The 17657-nt window shown below is 47.6% G+C and overlaps 1 protein-coding gene across 2 annotated transcripts in view; it reads left to right on the top strand.

Moving 5' to 3' along the window:
- FAM217A (family with sequence similarity 217 member A) overlaps positions 1–14813 on the top strand; it is a 77297-nt gene extending 62484 nt beyond the window's left edge. The window contains exon 4 of one of the 2 annotated variants that reach the window (XM_085606605.1): positions 13340–14813. In XM_085606605.1, the coding sequence (XP_085462731.1) occupies positions 13340–14327 (988 nt within the window). In that variant the 3' untranslated portion in view covers positions 14328–14813. The remainder of the gene's footprint in view (positions 1–13339) is intronic. The other variant, XM_085606604.1, reaches the window with a different exon arrangement.
- Positions 14814–17657: the final 2844 nt, after the last annotated feature.

Here is a 17657-nt window from a genome sequence, read left to right as displayed (position 1 = left end):
CTGCTGGGTGCCCCGACCTCCCGGATTGCGGCCTGGTGAGGGGTCGATATCGATTGGGCCTGGGTGCTCTGGCCCCTCCTGTGGTGTGTCTCCGCTGTGCCCTCCAGTCAGCTGCGACGCCTCCGGAGTGCATCCCTGAGTGCCAGCTGTGGAGACCGGTGTGCCAGACCAGCCTACAGCAACGTGAAGACCGACCACCCCGGCCGGCCTACACCGGAGCACCCACGAGCGCATGGAGGCCCCATCGCGCTACAGGTCGGTGGCGAGGGGCTGGGGGCCCGGAGTCGAGCTGTGGTGACTGAGGGGCCGCCTCTGGGGCCTGCTGTGACTTGGAGACCTGTTGCCTGCCTGTGGGGAATCATACCTGCGGTGGGACCCGCTGATGGTGTTGGCGGCCTCTGGGGTGAGGCGCCTGGCGAACCTGTGACCTGCCCGGGGGGTGCCCGCTACCTGACCCGCGCTGGACAGGGTTCTAGATACGGAGCTGCTGTGGAGAGGTGCGTAAGGACGGCGGTGGTGGGCCTCGGGCCGGGGGCTTTACTGGTGCCGCGTCTCGGTGCGAACTGATGCTGGTGAACAGCGGGCTGGGGCTACTGACGGTGATTATTGCCGGGGGCCCCGCCGCCAGATGAGCGCAGTTGGTGGTCCCGGAGCGGCGGCCCAACAGACCGGGGACCCTGTGATTCATGACTAGACAGGCAATACGCTGAGAGGCCCCTTCCTTGTGGATCCTAGCGGGCTTGACCGCCGGGAGCGAGTGGTTGCCTGTCTTCCTTCGAGGGGTTTGGGCCTGGTCCGGGAGTGGCTGTGGGGGGCCGGTGGACTGCAACCCCCCCCTATCTGCAGTGGGTGCAAAATATCGCCGGGGACTGAAGACCCCAGGATTACATCCGACCCCCCCCTTTTCTTCTCTTTTTGGACTGGGGGACCTTCCCCCCCCCCCCCCCCCCACCTGGGTACTGGGATGGGCAAGGGCAGGCCCCGGTTGCCTGTGCAGCCGTCCGGCGTGAACCCCCCAGATGGTGCGGATGGACGCCCGGGAACATCGGCAGGGTTGGGATCGCCGACTCCATCCCCGGACAAGCTGGATGTGATCCTCCAGGAGATTAGGGATACTCGATCGGCTTTGGAGGGCCAACTGGGAGCGATTTCGGTGGACCTGAACCTCCTAAAGGATGATCACAGGAAACTGGCGGACAAGGTGAGACACACGGACCAGACCGTGGAGCCGCTGGTGACCCGTGTGGAGGCGCATACCAAACAGCTTAACCTCATGCGTCAACAGATCAATGCCCTTCAGGCCCGGGCTGAGGATGCGGAAGGGCGCGCGCGCCGCAACAACCTTCGGATTGTGGGGTATCCGGAGGGGGCGGAGGGCCCAAACCCCACGACACACATTGAACACTGGCTGCGAACGGTGGTGGCCCCTACTGGACTATCCGCCCACTTTACTGTGGAGAGGGCGCACCGCGTTCCTGCGTGACGGCCTCCGCCGGGAACCAACCCCCGCCCAATCTTGGCACGCATTCTCAATTATAGGGATTGGGATCACCTGCTGCAGGCTGCCCGTGCCAGTGGTCCACTACTTGTAGATAACACCACCGTCCTTATCTTCCCAGATTACACACAGGCGGTTCAGCGACAACGTTTTTCCGTCATGGAGGTAAAGGCGCGGGTCCGGGCTGCGGGCCTCCCATTCGCCCTGCTTTTCCCGGCCAAGCTGCGGGTGATCCATCAAAACCAGGCTATCTTTTTCGACACGCCGGACGGTGCATGGGACTGGCTGGACAGGCACTTTCCGGAGGCTCTCCCGGCTACGCGCCTGGATTCTTCGCGGCCGCAGTCGCAGCGGCCCCTGCGGGGACGGAAAAAGACCATGCTTACGCAGAGCACTACCTCCAGCATCCCGCGGCAGCAGCAAATCCACGAGGGACAACGTGAGGCATTGTGTTCGGCCTCTTCTTTCCGATCGACCCGGCCATCAATTAGCACTAGTCCATCAGTGGGCCACTCCTTAGACTCGGATACGGATGGTAGCATGGCGCTATTCTCATCGGATTCCACTCGCCTGAGCAAGGACCCCCTTGAGAACCTCCCAGACTGATATCCGAATCATGGACTTCTTGAATGCAACACACACGCAGTCCGCCCACCTTAGTGAGAGGTTGAGACACTGTGGTAAAATTCGAACATGTATGAGTGGTTCCCCAACCTGCACTGTCCTGGGCACTTCCACGAATTGTGCACGCTTTTGACCATTTTCTGTGTAGTCTCCCTTTGTTTCCCCACTAGGCGACAGCACTGGTTCAGATTTTGGAATTATATTTCAATTACAGTTTGGTCGGACGCAGTTGGGGCGTCTGACCCAGTATTGGGTATCGCAGTTTATAGTTTATAAGTTTGCCGCACAGTCTGGGAGGGGGTGGGGTGGGGTCGGGGTTAGGGGTGGGGGGGAGGGGGTGGGGGGATGGGGGGGGGAGGTGCATATCTCCTACCATGATGTCGGTCCCAAGGTCGTATGTACTGCTCTCCTGGAATGTCAGAGGAATGGGCTCCATTCAAAAACGCCACCGGGTATTAGCCCAAATGCACTGCCGTAAGGCTCAGATAGTATGCCTCCAAGAAACTCACCTACTCACTGCTGAGTCCCTGAAGTTACAGAAACGTTGGAGGGGTCAATTTTATGCCACTTCCTATTCCGCCTTTTCTAGAGGGGCTGCAATATGGCTACGGGCCGGGGTCCCCTTTTCCTTGTCGGAGGGCCGGATAGATGATCTGGGTCGGTATGTTCTATTGCGGGGTCTCCTGGATGGACTGCCTGTGGTGTTGGGCTCCCTATACGCCCCAAATGTCGATCATGCCCAGTTCCTCTCCCGGGTTTCCGTAGCCCTGTCTGACTGGAGTGATTGTCCCTGGTTGCTTGGTGGAGATTTGAATGCTGTGTTTGATGTTGACTTGGATCGCTCGCACCCTCTGCTAGCTGGCACTGCTGCGAGAACCCGCGCTGCGGCCCTGGGTCAGTGGGCACAGGGTTGGAACTTACTAGATCTTTGGAGAGCACAGCACCCGACTGATAGGGAATACTCCTTTTACTCTTATACCCATCAGTTGCATACACGCCTGGACTACGTATTGGGCTCGCCGTCGTTATCCTCGGCGGTTTCACACTGCACGTATTTGGGTAAAACCCTATCCGATCACAACCCTATTGAATTGCGCCTCCAGTGGGGCCGATCGCCGACACCGATCCCGACTTGGAGGATGCAACCCCTCCAATTAGAGGACCAAGTCTTCCGTGATACCTTACAAAATGCGATCACCACATACTTCGCAGTTAACGATGGCACAGCCTCATCCCGTTCCATAGAATGGGAAGCCTTTAAGGTCTCTATACGAGGGGTATCCCTGGGCTCCCTGGCGGGAGCCCGCAGGGTGGCGATCCGGGACTTGGCAGACCTGGAGGCATCGTTGCAGGAGTGTGAAGTGGCAGCCCAACGGGACGAACAGGCTGAGGAACCCTTACAGGCGGCCAGAATAAAATATGCGGAGACTCTAGAACGGCTTCGCTTGATAGATTAAAGGGCGTACACCCAGCGTACGCACTCTGAGGCTGACAGAGCGGGTACATTATTAGCTCGGTTGATTGCACCCCCCACCTGCCCTACCCCTATCCTGGCTATTAACACCCCGCAGCATGGACGTATTCAGACTCAATTGGGGATAAATTTAGCATTTCGGACCCATTATGAGGAGCTCTATGGAGCACGCCCGGCGCCGGGTGCAGCCGAGACAACTGAATTCTTGGCACAGGCGAACCTACCGGTCCTAACTGCAGCAGAAATCCATGATTTGAAGGCGCCGATTACTTCGGCCGAGATTAGAGTGGCGATTCAATCCTTGGCCCGTGGGAAGACGCCCGGCTCTGACGGACTGCCAATCGAATTTTACTCCATGTTCTCCCCCTTACTAATTCCCAAACTACTATAACTCTATACGACATCACTTGCAGAGGGGCGCCTACCCCCTACCGCTCAGAAGGCGATTGTCACATCCCTTTTAAAGCCAGATAAAGATCCTTTAGAAATGTCTTCCTACCGGCCCTTGTCAATCCTGAATACCGAATATAAGATTCTTAGTAAGCTTCTGGCCAACCGCCTTCTCCCGCTTCTATCACGGCTGATGCATACGAACCAATGCGGCTTCGTTCCGCGGAGAAGTACGTCGCTGAATCTCCGGCGCTTCCACTCAATTCTGCGTGCCTCCAGGCTTGGGCTGTCGGGGGCAGGGTGTCTGTCCTTGTACATCTCGCAGGCATTTGACACCCTAAGCTGGTCCTATATGTTGGCAGTCCTGGCGAAGATGGGCGTTCCCCCGGAGTTGAGTGCCTGGGTTCGACTGCTCTACACCGCCCCCACGGCCAGGGCAAGGACGGGTTCGTTAATTTCCTCAGCCTACCCTATTTTTCGGGGAACGCGCCAGGGTTGCCCGTTATCGCCCATTTTATTTGTTTTGGCGATGGAACCACTGGCCCAGAGCCTTCGGCGGGCCATGATCCCCCATGGCATTCCAATGGAGGGTGCCCTGCATTCAGTCTCGCTTTATGCAGACGACATACTGCTGTATTTTCACAATCTTCGGGCTGACAAAGGGGAGGTGGCAGCTCTTTTTCTTCTTTTCGGGGAGATCTCCGGCCTGCACCTTAATGCTACTAAGTCCGTTGCCTATTCTTTTGATGGGATGCTCAGAGCCCCGGAGCTCCGTTTCGGGCCCCTATCCTTTAGGGTGGCGCCAGTCACTTAAGTATTTGGGGATTAATATATATCGGTCCGTACCGGATGTCATAGCAGGTAACCTGGTGCGCACGATTTCTTCGTTGCGCTCCCAAATCGTGTTCTGGAATACACTGCCTCTTACTGTGGCGGGACGAGTGGCGCTATCTAAGATGGTGATGCTACCTCGCCTGCTTTACTATTTTGTTAACATCCCGGTGATCTACCCCGCTTGGGTATTCCGAGAGTTGGATGTACTGCTGACCTCGTTGGTCTGGGGCCCGGGGAGGCGCAGGGTGGCATTGGCAAAACTGAGACTACCGAGTGGCGCTGGAGGGATGGGGGCGCCCGACTTCAGGGCGTACTGCATTGCGGGTCAACTGCAGTGGCTGGCATACTGGCTGGCCGGGAACAACCTGTCTGAGATTGGTTATACCCCATCATTGCTGGCACGCGGTGCATTGCAGTCGATGTTGTGCCCCGGTGCCCCTAGACCATCGGACCCCCCGGCCCTCTTGAAAGTAGCACTTCATTATTGGTCATCGGCGTGTAAATATGCTAAGATTCACAATCCATATTCTCCTAAAATACCGCTGTGTGGTCTTCCTACGAGGCAGGGAATTCTGAGTGCTGGGCGCGTACGGAGTTGGACCCAGCAGGGGGTGGAGACAATTGGAGCCTTTTTTCAGGACGGCAGTTTGATGCCACACGTGGATTTTGTGCGGGTGAATAGGGTGCCCGATTCCCAGTTTTTGCTCCATGCGGCGATCTCCCGGTACATCCGGGCGCAGTGGAGGGTGACACCCGCAGAACCCCCCACGTTTCACCTCCTGCGCTCCCTACATCTCATGGGCCATGGGCGCTTCCTGGTTCGCTGGCTGTACCGGGGACTCCGGGAACACACACAGATCTCCTTGGCCCCTCTTAGGTTGCGGTGGGAAACTGAACTGTCCCGGGCATTTAGTGATAAGGAGTGGTCCCTTATTCTGGAATACCCCAGGAAGGTCTCCCGCAATTGCAGGTTGAAAGCGATCCAATTATTTATCCTCCATAGGGCTTACCTTACACCCCATGCGCTGGGTAAGATGTATACTGCGGCAGTTACGGCCTGTCCTCGCTGCCCGGCGCCGGATGCGGACCTGATGCACATGCTGTGGCAGTGCCCGGAGCTGCGGGGATACTGGGGACGAACAACTCTAATCTTAAGTGCACTCACCGAGCGCCCCTCCTGGGACGTCGCAGAGGCTTGCTTATTGGGTCTTTTACCTATCCCCCTTAAGGCAAAACTATTGCGTCGTTTTGTCAATCTGTCACTCGCGCTAGCGAAGCGCCTAATAACGCAGCGTTGGGAATCCCGAGCTCCGCCGCGGGTAGAGACCTGGGGAGAGGGAGAGTCGGGGGCTGCGAAAACGTCCTCTCTCCTTGGACTGGGCGCACCTAACGGAGCTGTTTAAGGGTGAGATGGGGGAGGTGGTCGGGTCTGAGGGGGCCGCCCCCCCGGGATCCCCGTTGTCTCCCTGCGTGAGCTGGGATGTCTGTGGACGAGTGGGTTAGATGTTTGCTGGGACCATTCCCCTGGCACTAAATGAAGACGTATCTCGGCTGATGGAGGCCGCATGCGGGTTGGGGGGGGGGTCGAACCTCCTGCCTCCTGTGCCCTCCCCCCCCCCCTCCGGGGCCCTCTGAGAATTTTCATTTAACTGGTATTCCCTGTGAGTGGCGTTGTGTGGATGACTTCCTTTCCCAACTGCGGACGGGAGATGTGGTTCCCCTCCCCTCTTCTTTTCTTCACCTCCCCCTCCCCCCCCGTTCCCCCTAGGGCAATGCCTTGTGGCACTTAGACTGATTTTTAGTAGCAGCATGTTTTGGTATAGTGGGTGGGTTTAGGGTGGGTTTGGGAGTTTTAGGGGTTGTGGGAATGTTCGACGGGCACTGCCCCCTTAATGAGTATGATATAATGAGAGATGGGTATACCATACATTGCAATGTACCAGGTTGCTGGACCTCTGGGGATCCTGAGGTGCTATATGGCTGCAATCCCATACTTATAACATCTATTCACAGAGTTGACGTTTATCACCTGCATTTTCTCCTCTGCCTCCTATATGTTTAATGCAATGTTGTAACCCAATGCTCCTTCTCATGAAAACTTAATAAAGTGTTTAAAAAAAAAAAACAATAATACAACTTCATATTTAACTCTATGTAACACCCTAGCCCAGAATTCAGTGAAAGGCTGACTGCACAATAATTCAAAATTGTCATAAAACTACATAGCTGATTTCTACCCTTGTTAAACACAGTCATCAACCAGTCACATCACCCGTTCTAAGCACAATGTACTGTGGTATAACAAGACATTTGCACAGTCTACCATAGCACAATTTAGAACTACATTTTATACAATATATACGTTTACAATTACTTACACTATTTACTATATTTATAGAAATGTAACATTTAGATATTAAAATTGATATTTTTCAGATATAACATTCACACGTTTTCACACACTTTTACGGTACCTTTCATTTTAATTACACACTCCACTTTAAGCTACTCCAGTGTATGAGTTGACTTTACGCCTCAGCAGTCTACGCTATTTACAGTATGCCAGTCCACCTTATGACACTCTTGTATACGCCATTAAATTGTACTGTAATCCACTGTACGTTAATCCACTGTACTCCACCCAACTGTATGGCACTCCAGTCTACACCACTGATTGCATCTAATGGACATGACCCATAGATTCCAGGAAAGTGCATATACATGTAATAACATGGAAAAACAAATATATATGTCTAAAGTAAAAACTAGGGAACAGCTGATCTTTGAAGGAAAGAAAGAGAAACAACAGAAAAAGGGTTTTTCAAAGTTTAGATTAATAACCATCTATGATAAACAGGAAAGAGCGATTCATAAAATAGTGCAGAAGCACTGGCACCTTATTAGGAATGCAGGGGCAGCTGGCACAGATCGGGGGTGGTGGGGCGGGGGGAGTGAAGAAATAAAATACATTTACCTCTTCACAGCCGTGTCTCACCTCTGCTTCTCTTCTCAGGCTCCGGAACGGAAGGGAAGCAGGAAGCACTCAGGCTCCCATAAGCCAATCACGACGCTGCTGTCACCAGCATCACAGCAGTGTCGCGATTGGTCTGAGCGCCGTAGTTCGATGCTCAGACAGAGATGTGCATGCGCATGTAATCCACCCAGGCTGTGCAATACAGCTGGGTGGAGAACATGCTAAGTGTGTATGACTTTTTGGCTACTGTTTTGCTGGCCAAACCGTTATGCGCACTTAGAAAGAGCCCTTACCACTCCTCCCCCTGCTCTTTGAGCAGCCCAGGCCTGCCTGGAAAAACTGCCTCAGCAGGGAAAAATAAAATGATAATAACAGCATGTTATTATCATTGACATTTTTCCTTTTTGCAGTGCTAAAAAGCAGTGGGGCGATACTCCTCTGCCTTAGTGGAGGAGCCACCATTGTAAAAATGACCAAATAATAGGGAAAAAAGCTCCTCGGAGACCAGGTTTAATCTTTAGAAGGGCAAGAGCTATGAGAAATAAGCTAGTGAAGAACACACCCGAATGTACAAAGAAAGAGAAATGATTCGGAAGTAATAAAGGTTCAAAATAATGTGGAAAATGTAAGGCGTGTGAGCATGGTGTGAACAACAAAGAGTATGAATCACTATTCTAGAAGACAACCAAAAAGATCAAAGGTTATTTCAACTGTAAAACTGAATTTGCCATTTATATTTTGGGTTGTCCTTATAAACTGATGAATTTAAGCAGCACTACGCTTCCTGTCAAAAGAATCCTACAACATCTGAGGGCGATAAAAAACAAGGATAGATCACATCCAGTGGCCCGCCATTTTGAAAAAACTCAGTAGTGGAGTGCGAGGTCTGACATATTTTGTAGCAGATGCCATACCAAAGAATATCTGAAGAGGCAAAAGAGAGAAGAGTTTAAGATAACTGGAGTCATGCTACATAACAGAGGTAGATACTAACCCCCCTGGGGGTTTGAACATTAAAGAAGATTTGCACACCCACCTGTAACAAGTAAAACAGTGAAAAGAAATAAGTAATAAAATAATTTTAAGAAGTGTTGTTGCAGTTTAGGAAGTCTCTCTCTCTCTCCCTTGTATGATATGAGTAATGGAAAGAAAAGTTTTTTACGTAAAGTTTTTTTAAGAAAAGCTTTTAATTCACTTACATAACAGCACTTTATCTAAAGCACTAGTGCTTTGGGTCAGAGAAGCAATATAATATAAAGAGTAAAATAACAATTCCAGTACTTTAAAGTACAGTTGATATTAGAAATTGTCCACTGGGGCATTATGCCAGAATTGTTTACATAGCATGATGTATGATTTTAAGTGCAGCATCAAAAAATGTTGAGCACATTTTGGTAAATGTGCTATTGAAGCTTTATGGAAGGTACGCCTACAGTGTCTTGACCCAAATGATTTAGTTAGGTTTCCCATTGTTATGGTAGTGTAGGGAATGTTAGTCTGCTCACGCTCGCTAATGAGAATCATCTCATGCAATTTAACCTTCATTTCTTTTTCCTGATTGTCTGCGTCATCATCCTAGAGTTAGTCATTTGCTTTGTACTATATAGGGTACATCAATTAAGGAGATTTAGATTTATTCTGATCTTTTTGTACTTTTATACGATTATGCTGAGTTTGATCTATTTTGATTTGTTGCTAAATTTATCATTAAAACTTAATAAACTCAGATCAAAGAGTCAAGTGGATTTATGTGTGGCCACATTGGTTGCACCGTATTGAGATGCGAATTAGTGATATTTCCCTTTCACTGCTCGCTCTCCTAGAAAGACCAGTCCCCTCTGAAGAAATTGTGTAAATGGGCCTAGACTTTAACACCCTTCATGATGTGTTGTGCTTCCAGTGCCTATCCCGCCTGCCCTCCATTGTCAGCTTGCTGCTCCTACCCAGTCCCCATGCCCCCTGCCCTCTGTTTCCCATGTGTTGACCACTATCCCCTCTCTCCTGCCTTGTCTGGTCCATTGTTGTGGCACTGCCCTCTCCCTTCTGCCCTTCATGGTCCGTTATGCTGCAACTGTCCCTCCCATCTGTCCGGTACGGTCAGCTTACTGGCCTTGCTTCTTTCCTCTCTGCTGACCATGTGCATGACCCTGTCCCCTCCCTATTGCTTTCCATGGTTCGTTGTGTTGCACTGCCATCCCGCTTGCCCTGTGTGGTGTGTTGTGCTGCTGCAACCCCTGACCAGGAGCAGCCCATGCAGGTAAGAGCGTTGGGGTGTGGTGGGTGGGGATTGGATAGACGACGCCAAGGAAAATTAAATAAATAATTAATTTTCCCTCGTCGTCGTCTGTTCAATACCCCCATCCCGCCCCGCCCCTCTCACCTTCATGGACCACACCTGCGCCCGACGCCTGTAAGGTCCGCTTGGTCACCAAGCGGCCCCTGCCCATCTCCCTCCTGCCCTCTGTTATCAAGCCAATGTCCCTACCCCATTCCTGATGCCCTCCGTGATCCAATGTACCATACTTGCCAACATTTTGAACTTGGTAAGAGGGAGATTTTGGGAAAAAAAGGAGATTTTTAGGCAGGATACAGATAAAATAAAGCCGTTCTTGGGCTTAAAAACATTGGGAGTCTCCTGCCTGAATCTGGTCTGTTGGCATGTATGGCTGTACGTCCTTTAACCTCTCTTGCCTGTCCTGTACAGTTGGTTTGTTCACCCTGCCCTCCATTGTCCTTTGTGCTGCCACTGCCCCCCTCCTGCCCAGCCTGGTCAACTTAATGCCTCTGCACCCTATTCCCTGCTCTCAATGATCCGAGTCTATGACCTCTGCCTCACTACAGTATTGTAATGAACAACTAGATTGCTAACATTGTATATTTATTACAAAACTGTTGCACGCCTAATGTCATTTTGATATAATCAAAACTGTAATACCTAAAACATTTCCTCTAGTAATTATAACAAGCATTGGCATAGCCAATAGGTCTCGCCTTTGGGACCTTAGAAGTGTTTAGCCATGCAACAGTTGCATAACTAAATACTTATAAGGTCCCAAAAGCGAGACCTATTGGCTATGCAAAGTGAAAGTGATCGCGAATGCGATCAGGATCAAACATCAAAGCGGCCGCGAAAGTGAAAGTAATCGCGGTAAAGCGCGGTGCACGCGCCCGCGCACATGCACTGTACCTCTAGGCTGGCCTGGTAGCACTTTTTGGAGCCCTCTCAATGAGTCTCGCCAGACCAGCGCATGCACTGGGTCAGGCGAGACCTAAAAAGGAGAGGGTCTTATTCCCATTCAAATTATAGTTAGTGCTCTAAAAAACTAAAATGAGGACATATTTTCTGAGTTCTCAAATAGGGGCAAAGCACTTTTAAAATATTTGCTATCTTTATGTTTTTTTACCCAGTTGATCACTTGATTATATGTTATACTTAGGGAAGAGGATGTGGCATTACAGCCAGAGCTGCAGACTTTGCAACTGGGGAACCGGATTCGAGTTTCGGCATCAGCTTGACATCCTCTGATTCTGGGTAAATCACTTAATCTCCCCATGCCTAAACCAAAATGAATGTGTCTTTGCGTAATGTAACTGAAGCTCATGTAAAACACTCCAATACCTTCGGGTCAAGTCGCAAACATATAAAACTGCACAGAAAAAAAGAAAATTTGTATTTTGCACACTTCTGTTATTGGGCTATACTTGGGCTACACTTGGGTGATATTTGTGCTACATTTGGGCTCTTTTTTCTCTGGTGGCCATCTTGGGAGGCTTATTTGTTATGAAGCTTCCTAATTTTCTCATTTACTGCAGTATCGTCAGTAGAAAATGCTTTCACTTTTCCATTATGATTCTATCAAGATGGCGTTCAGGTGTAGATTCAGAATGTTAGCACTCTAGTTGCTTATTCGAGCAGTGTAGAAAAGCTGCTGATCACAGGGAATTAACTGGCAGTCTGCTGCTGGTATAGAAAGTGCATGTTCCAGTCTGCATGTCAGATTGTTTTAGTGAAATAGAAGAGGAATATGTTTGAGAACTCACTTAAAATGTGTTATAATTTTTCTTTCTACAGCACTAACCATAATTTCTATGACAAAATGAACATCCTAATTTTGTTCCTTTCGAAATTAAATGTTTTAAGTTATACCAGTTTGATTCAATCAAGATGGCTTCGGGGGTGCCATACGTTTGTCATAAGTAGGACCGTTAGCACTCTTGGTCTTTAGAACACTCTGGGAGGCTGCAGTAGAACACAAGAGAGTCAACTGACAGGCTGCTCCTGTTGGAAGTACATGTTTTACTGAGAATGTCAGACTACATTCTCATATAGCTGCAAAAGAGAGTGTGAATTTACAGAAAGTATGCCCTCTTTTTAGCTTCTTGCGTGCCTTCCATAACCTTCATGGGAAAATCATGAGAAAACCGTTCTCTCTCAATCATTATTCATGAAATCCGAGGAGAAGACTTTTTCACAGGGTTAAATCACGTTCAAACACACCACAATTCCTAAAATTAGTACGGTACCATCAACAAATGATAACTAAAATCAGTTATCACCCTTTACACGTTCTTTTTGTGACCCTCAAAACCTGCCATCTACTACAGTGCATTTCTGTGGGGTGCTATCATGTATATAGGTCCCATGACGGCTGCCAGTCAATCAGATCTCACCATGAGATCTGTACTTATGCTCCACCCAGATATACAAATTTCTTTTTCCTTTAATATCTCAAAAACTCCTGAACGAATTTACACCAAATAACAAAAAGGCTGCTTTCTGACCCAAGACCTACATTTCTGTCAAATTTGGAAACTGGGTTCTAACTATAACTACCTACTGGCCATATTTATATAGCATAACATACAAGGTCATACAAATATAGTACGCGGAAGAGGAGTTGCAAAATGTATATGCACTATGTTTGCTAAATGTATTTAATCATGAAGCCTGCATACAGAATGTGATTTAAACAATGAATACAATTAACCTTAATGGTTTTTATGTGAAATGTAACTAACATACTTCTACTTTCTTTACAAATAGCGCTGGCTCCAGTTTTATGATGGTTATAGTGTTACACTGAATCATATTGGGATTGTATCGTAATGGTGTTTGTTAAGCTAACAGTAAATGTTTATTACTAGAAAAGGCGCAGAAGTACTCGCTGAATGTTCACCATATTGAAGGAATATATATTCCTTCCCTACGGTGACACATGAGCCACATCCCTCAAAGAACAATACAGACTAAAACATGAATAACGTAACATTTAATGAAAAATAAAAAATGCAATGCATGTGCACTGACCTTAAGTCATTTTAGGCCTGGTATTTAGTTGTTACTCTGATCATGCATATTTTGTTGATGGTTAAAAGGAGAACACAACAAACGTTTTGAAAGTTACTGTTGTGTACAGAATTAAATCAGCTAATATGTTATTGAACTAAACCGCACTGTACAAAAGAAATGGTAATTAATGAGAATGTTTTGATCTTGGTTCGTTGCAAGCTAAGCTTTATAAATGTATTTTTATTCACCAATCAGGCCATTTAACAGTCACAAGGAAGCTAACTGTGCAGCAAGTCTAAAAATCTACATGCACAATCCAGCCTTTTCCGCAGTTCCTATGTGGCAGCAACCAAGTGTCAGCCCAGAGCGGGCAAGAATGCCATCTCAATTCCAGTGGTCATTTGACTCCACACACAGCAAGAATAAAAATGAAAAACTCACCCTTCACTCATGTCCAGCTATCGAGTGCAGCGACCACCAAGCGCTTTTGAGCTCAGTCTGGAACCAGAAAATCACCAATACTGAAAGCTCTTTATCGGATGGAAGTGGTCTCTCTGATAACGAGAAGCCTGATGATGTCTTGCTTAGCTACAGCAAACGTTTAGACACAACTTTAAGTCCTGAAGTTATTGACCATGTTGAAGAATCTTGCTCGACGTCTGAAGCTCAATATTTCACATATGCCGATGTTCTACCACCACCCCTAAATACTATGGAACTGCAGGAGTTGGCATCCCCAAACTGTGTGGCCTGGAAGAATGGTGTTGACCCTTCCCTGGAAATTACCATAAGGCCGCTGGTTGCTCGTCTAGTTCACATGGAAAAAATGCAGCACCTGACCATACACAAAGAAAGGTGCAAGATTTCTCAGGCACGTCTAAGCAGCTCTGGGCCCCTTTGGTCTATTACCCGGAGAGCCTTTAACAAGCCGAAACAGTCACAGTGCGATGAACCAAAATATCTTCCAACAACTGGTGCCGATCATACTCAACAACTAAAACCTTCTAAAAGCACCTGCCACTGCAAATGCAAAAGTAAAGGCTCCAAATGCTCTTGTTGCAATACAAAATGGAGTTCTAGAACAGCACGTGGTAGAGTGTTATCAACAGCGCGTTGCAGGACGCAAGGCGCTTCCAGTAGAATTTCCAAACCCCATTGGCTTTCAGAGTTTAATCCCTTGGTGCTGCAGCTGCCTTCAAGTCATGCATCCTCAAGCATGTGCCCGCCATCTCAAGTGGCTTGAAAAGAGCCACCATTGCAACGGAGAGCGTTCTATAGTTCTGCGAATCATAAATATGCAAAGTATTGTGTTTGACTTTTAAGTATAATGACATTCTTGTACTCAAATGGTTTTTAACAAACAACAGAAGAAATGTATTATTAATAAAGCAACACAACCACAAATCTAGTGTCACTACCAAATTTCCTGTCTAATATACATTCAGTCACAATTTAAGGATCTTGTATGGGTTTGTAGAAACACAAAAAAAAGCACTGATCAAGAAAACATTCCCTGAAATTTATAGGTAGATGGCCCTCCTCAATAAGTTCATGAACTTCATAAAACATGTGCTCTAGATTATTTTGCTAAAATATTGATCACATGTTGAAAACCTTTTAGGAAGCTTTTGACCAGTAGCCAAGATCCTCTTGCAGATTTGGTAGCCAAATGCATAAAGGGTTGGCTTTTGTGTTTTCTGTAAAAAAAAAATATACAATGACAAAGCAATTAAAGTTGTGGTGAGTTTTATGCAATATTTCACCTACAGAAAATGAATACCATTTCCTGGTGTTTACTTTTGGACCAAAGAAGTGATTCAAATTAAACAATACTTCCAAGTTTCTTACTTTGTCAATTGTTGACAGTACTCACCTAGGGTTTTAGGCCAGATGCATGGAAGTGCTTTTTACGTCGGGCCTGCCAGACAGTGCAAGCCCACTGTTTGTAATATACCTGTTGTGGGTTTACCAAGAAGTTAAAGGGGCTTACAGTCTGTTCATTGCTTACAATTGGTTGGCTTTATTGTCACTGTCACTTGCTTGCTTCATATTCAAAGGCTTTCCTTTTCCTAGCTTGTCCATCTTGTGGTTGCCCCCTGCCCTGGAACATGGCCTCATTACCATCTCTCTAATTGGCTGGCTTCCATTCCTACACTGCTCACATTCAGGGAACTACTTTTTTCTTCTTGCTCAAGCACTACCTAGAGTGCATGTGTATTCCAACTCTCTCCCTTGTGTGCTTCTCCCCCATCAAATACCCATCCCGATGGGCAGTGTTGCTTTCTCCATCATGTTTCAGTTTCTCTCTCGACGTGCTTTTCCCCCACCAAACGTTCAACTTTTCAGCGCTCCCCGATGCTTTTTCGCTCGTCTGCTTCTTCCCCCACTCCCATGTAGCTCTCCAGTCAGCTCTTCTGTTGCCCTCCCAACAGTCTTTTTTTAAGGTCCTTCTTCCTTGTAAAAAAAACTTTATGCGCCTCTTCTTTTTAATTGTTTTTTAAATTAACCAATCCATTTCAGACTGGTAAATTTTAAAAAATGGCGCTATGTCATTTTATAGGCATGCACGCAAAATGTCGCATGCACATGTCATCATGCATGGGTTTCCCTGCAAAATGACGCTGCCACATCATAGCACCTTCCTTTTTTTCTTTTTCCATTTAGGTATGCTGCACAGCATTCTGCTGATGCTGTACAGCATCGCAGTAAGGCTTTGGCAAAGCCAATAGGTCCCAAAGTCGAGACATATTGACTTTACCAATGTTTGTTTGTTGTATGCTTCCTCTAGGGAGTGCATGCCTTTTCGGCCCATTGAGACAGGAAAGTGATTTGTTTCTTTTAGTCTGTTAATGGCTGCTTTCTGGGCATCTTCTATGTTGATTTCCATGCAAGCTTAGTCCAGGATGACTTTATTGGGACCGTCAGCTTTCCACCTGTCGTGCCTGTCTTCCTTTTCGGTGTCACGGACATACATGCTAACATTTTAGAAGGGGAAGATTCTTTTTTTTTAATGACCAGGAGAATGTATTTCTTCCATTGACTTCTATTGAGGCCTGAATCGGGTCTATTGTCATGTACTGGAACTAAATGAAAAAATTGTTTTTTTACACTACCGGACAGGAGCACGGAAAATGCACTATGGCAGGCAGAGGGAGTGTGCCAAAAATGTTGTGCACTGCCCTGCAGGTGCAGGTTACTGGCAGTGTATACTCTGAGTCACACAAGATCAGTCCATGTCTGCAAAAGCCTGACGTGGAATCGGGTTTTTGCATACAGGAATCAGGAGGCAGGAGACTAGACTTGAAATTGGTTGGCTATATGCACTGAATGCAGAGGCCGGCTGTTCCATGTTGGGGGTAACTGCGCTATCTTCTGTATGCGCCAAGCCACAAGCAAGCTATGAAGAGAGGCGGAGGCTTGAGTTTTCCTTTGATTTGAGCTGCAGTGCCACCTATCGGCCCGAGGTGCACCTAGCAATGCCTCCTCTGGCCACCATTTTAAAGTCAGGCATCTACTGAGACAAATGCATAGGGAAAGGCACTGTTGCCGTCTTGGAGTCAGGCATTTTTGCTTATTTAGATTTTTGCCCACATTTTTTAGTTCTTGAGGACATTAAAGTGTAATTCCCATCTTAGTCTGCTAGACTACCTATTGTGGATTTTATTTTATGTTTTTACTTCAGCAAGATAATTAATCATTCTCAACTCCCCCATGGAAGGTATATCACCTCTTTCACGATTTCTCTCTATACCCGGCAAACCATTATTCAAATGGTCATGTTAAAGGAAGCTTTCAAGGACTATCTTGATGTTGTGGACGGTGACACTTTCACTAATGAGAAAAAAGCTCTATTGGTGCACAATTTAGGTCCTGAAGGCAGATCTGTTTTAAAATCCCTACCGTTGGTAGAAGTAAGGATTCCTTCTCAGCAGGAAGAGGCGGGAGAACAAGCGACAGTGTATCATGTATATGAGCATGCTACAGTGTTACAAGCTCTTGAAAATCGTATTTCTCTAAGTAGGTATGTAGTACGAGAGAGACATACGTTCTTACAAAGATGTCAACAACCGGATGAATCCATTGATGATTTTGTTTCAGCTCTGAGAACTTTGGCCATTACCTGTAACTACCGCGATATGCACAATGAGATTATTAGCGACCAACTAATTGAGAAAACATCCAACAGAAAAATTCAAGAGCGTTTACTTTCCACTCACAACCCAGATTTGGAAACTGCAATCGCCATTGCCAAAGCAATAGCAAATTCAGGACCAGATTTACTAAATTCTCACACAATATGCAGCCAAAGAATGCTGTGTTGAGTGAGAAGGACAGAGCAGGAAAACGCCATATTTACAAAAATATGGCACCCCCCTCCCCTCTCCCTAGCGCTGGCGCTCAATCAGGCAGCCATGCGCCATGCACACACCTTTGCACCATAGTGCAAGGGTGTCTGTGTGAGTCCAGCATAGGTTTTGTACTGGAAGTATATTCTTCCAGTACAAAATACGACGCTTAGACAAACTTTAAAACTTTTCCCAATTTGTATGTGTGCTGTACAATGCTCGGAAGA

This window comes from Triturus cristatus, chromosome 5_2, assembly GCF_964204655.1.
Source record: "Triturus cristatus chromosome 5_2, aTriCri1.1, whole genome shotgun sequence".
NCBI lineage: Eukaryota > Metazoa > Chordata > Amphibia > Caudata > Salamandridae > Triturus > Triturus cristatus.
This window is presented reverse-complemented; position numbering and strand designations above follow the sequence as displayed.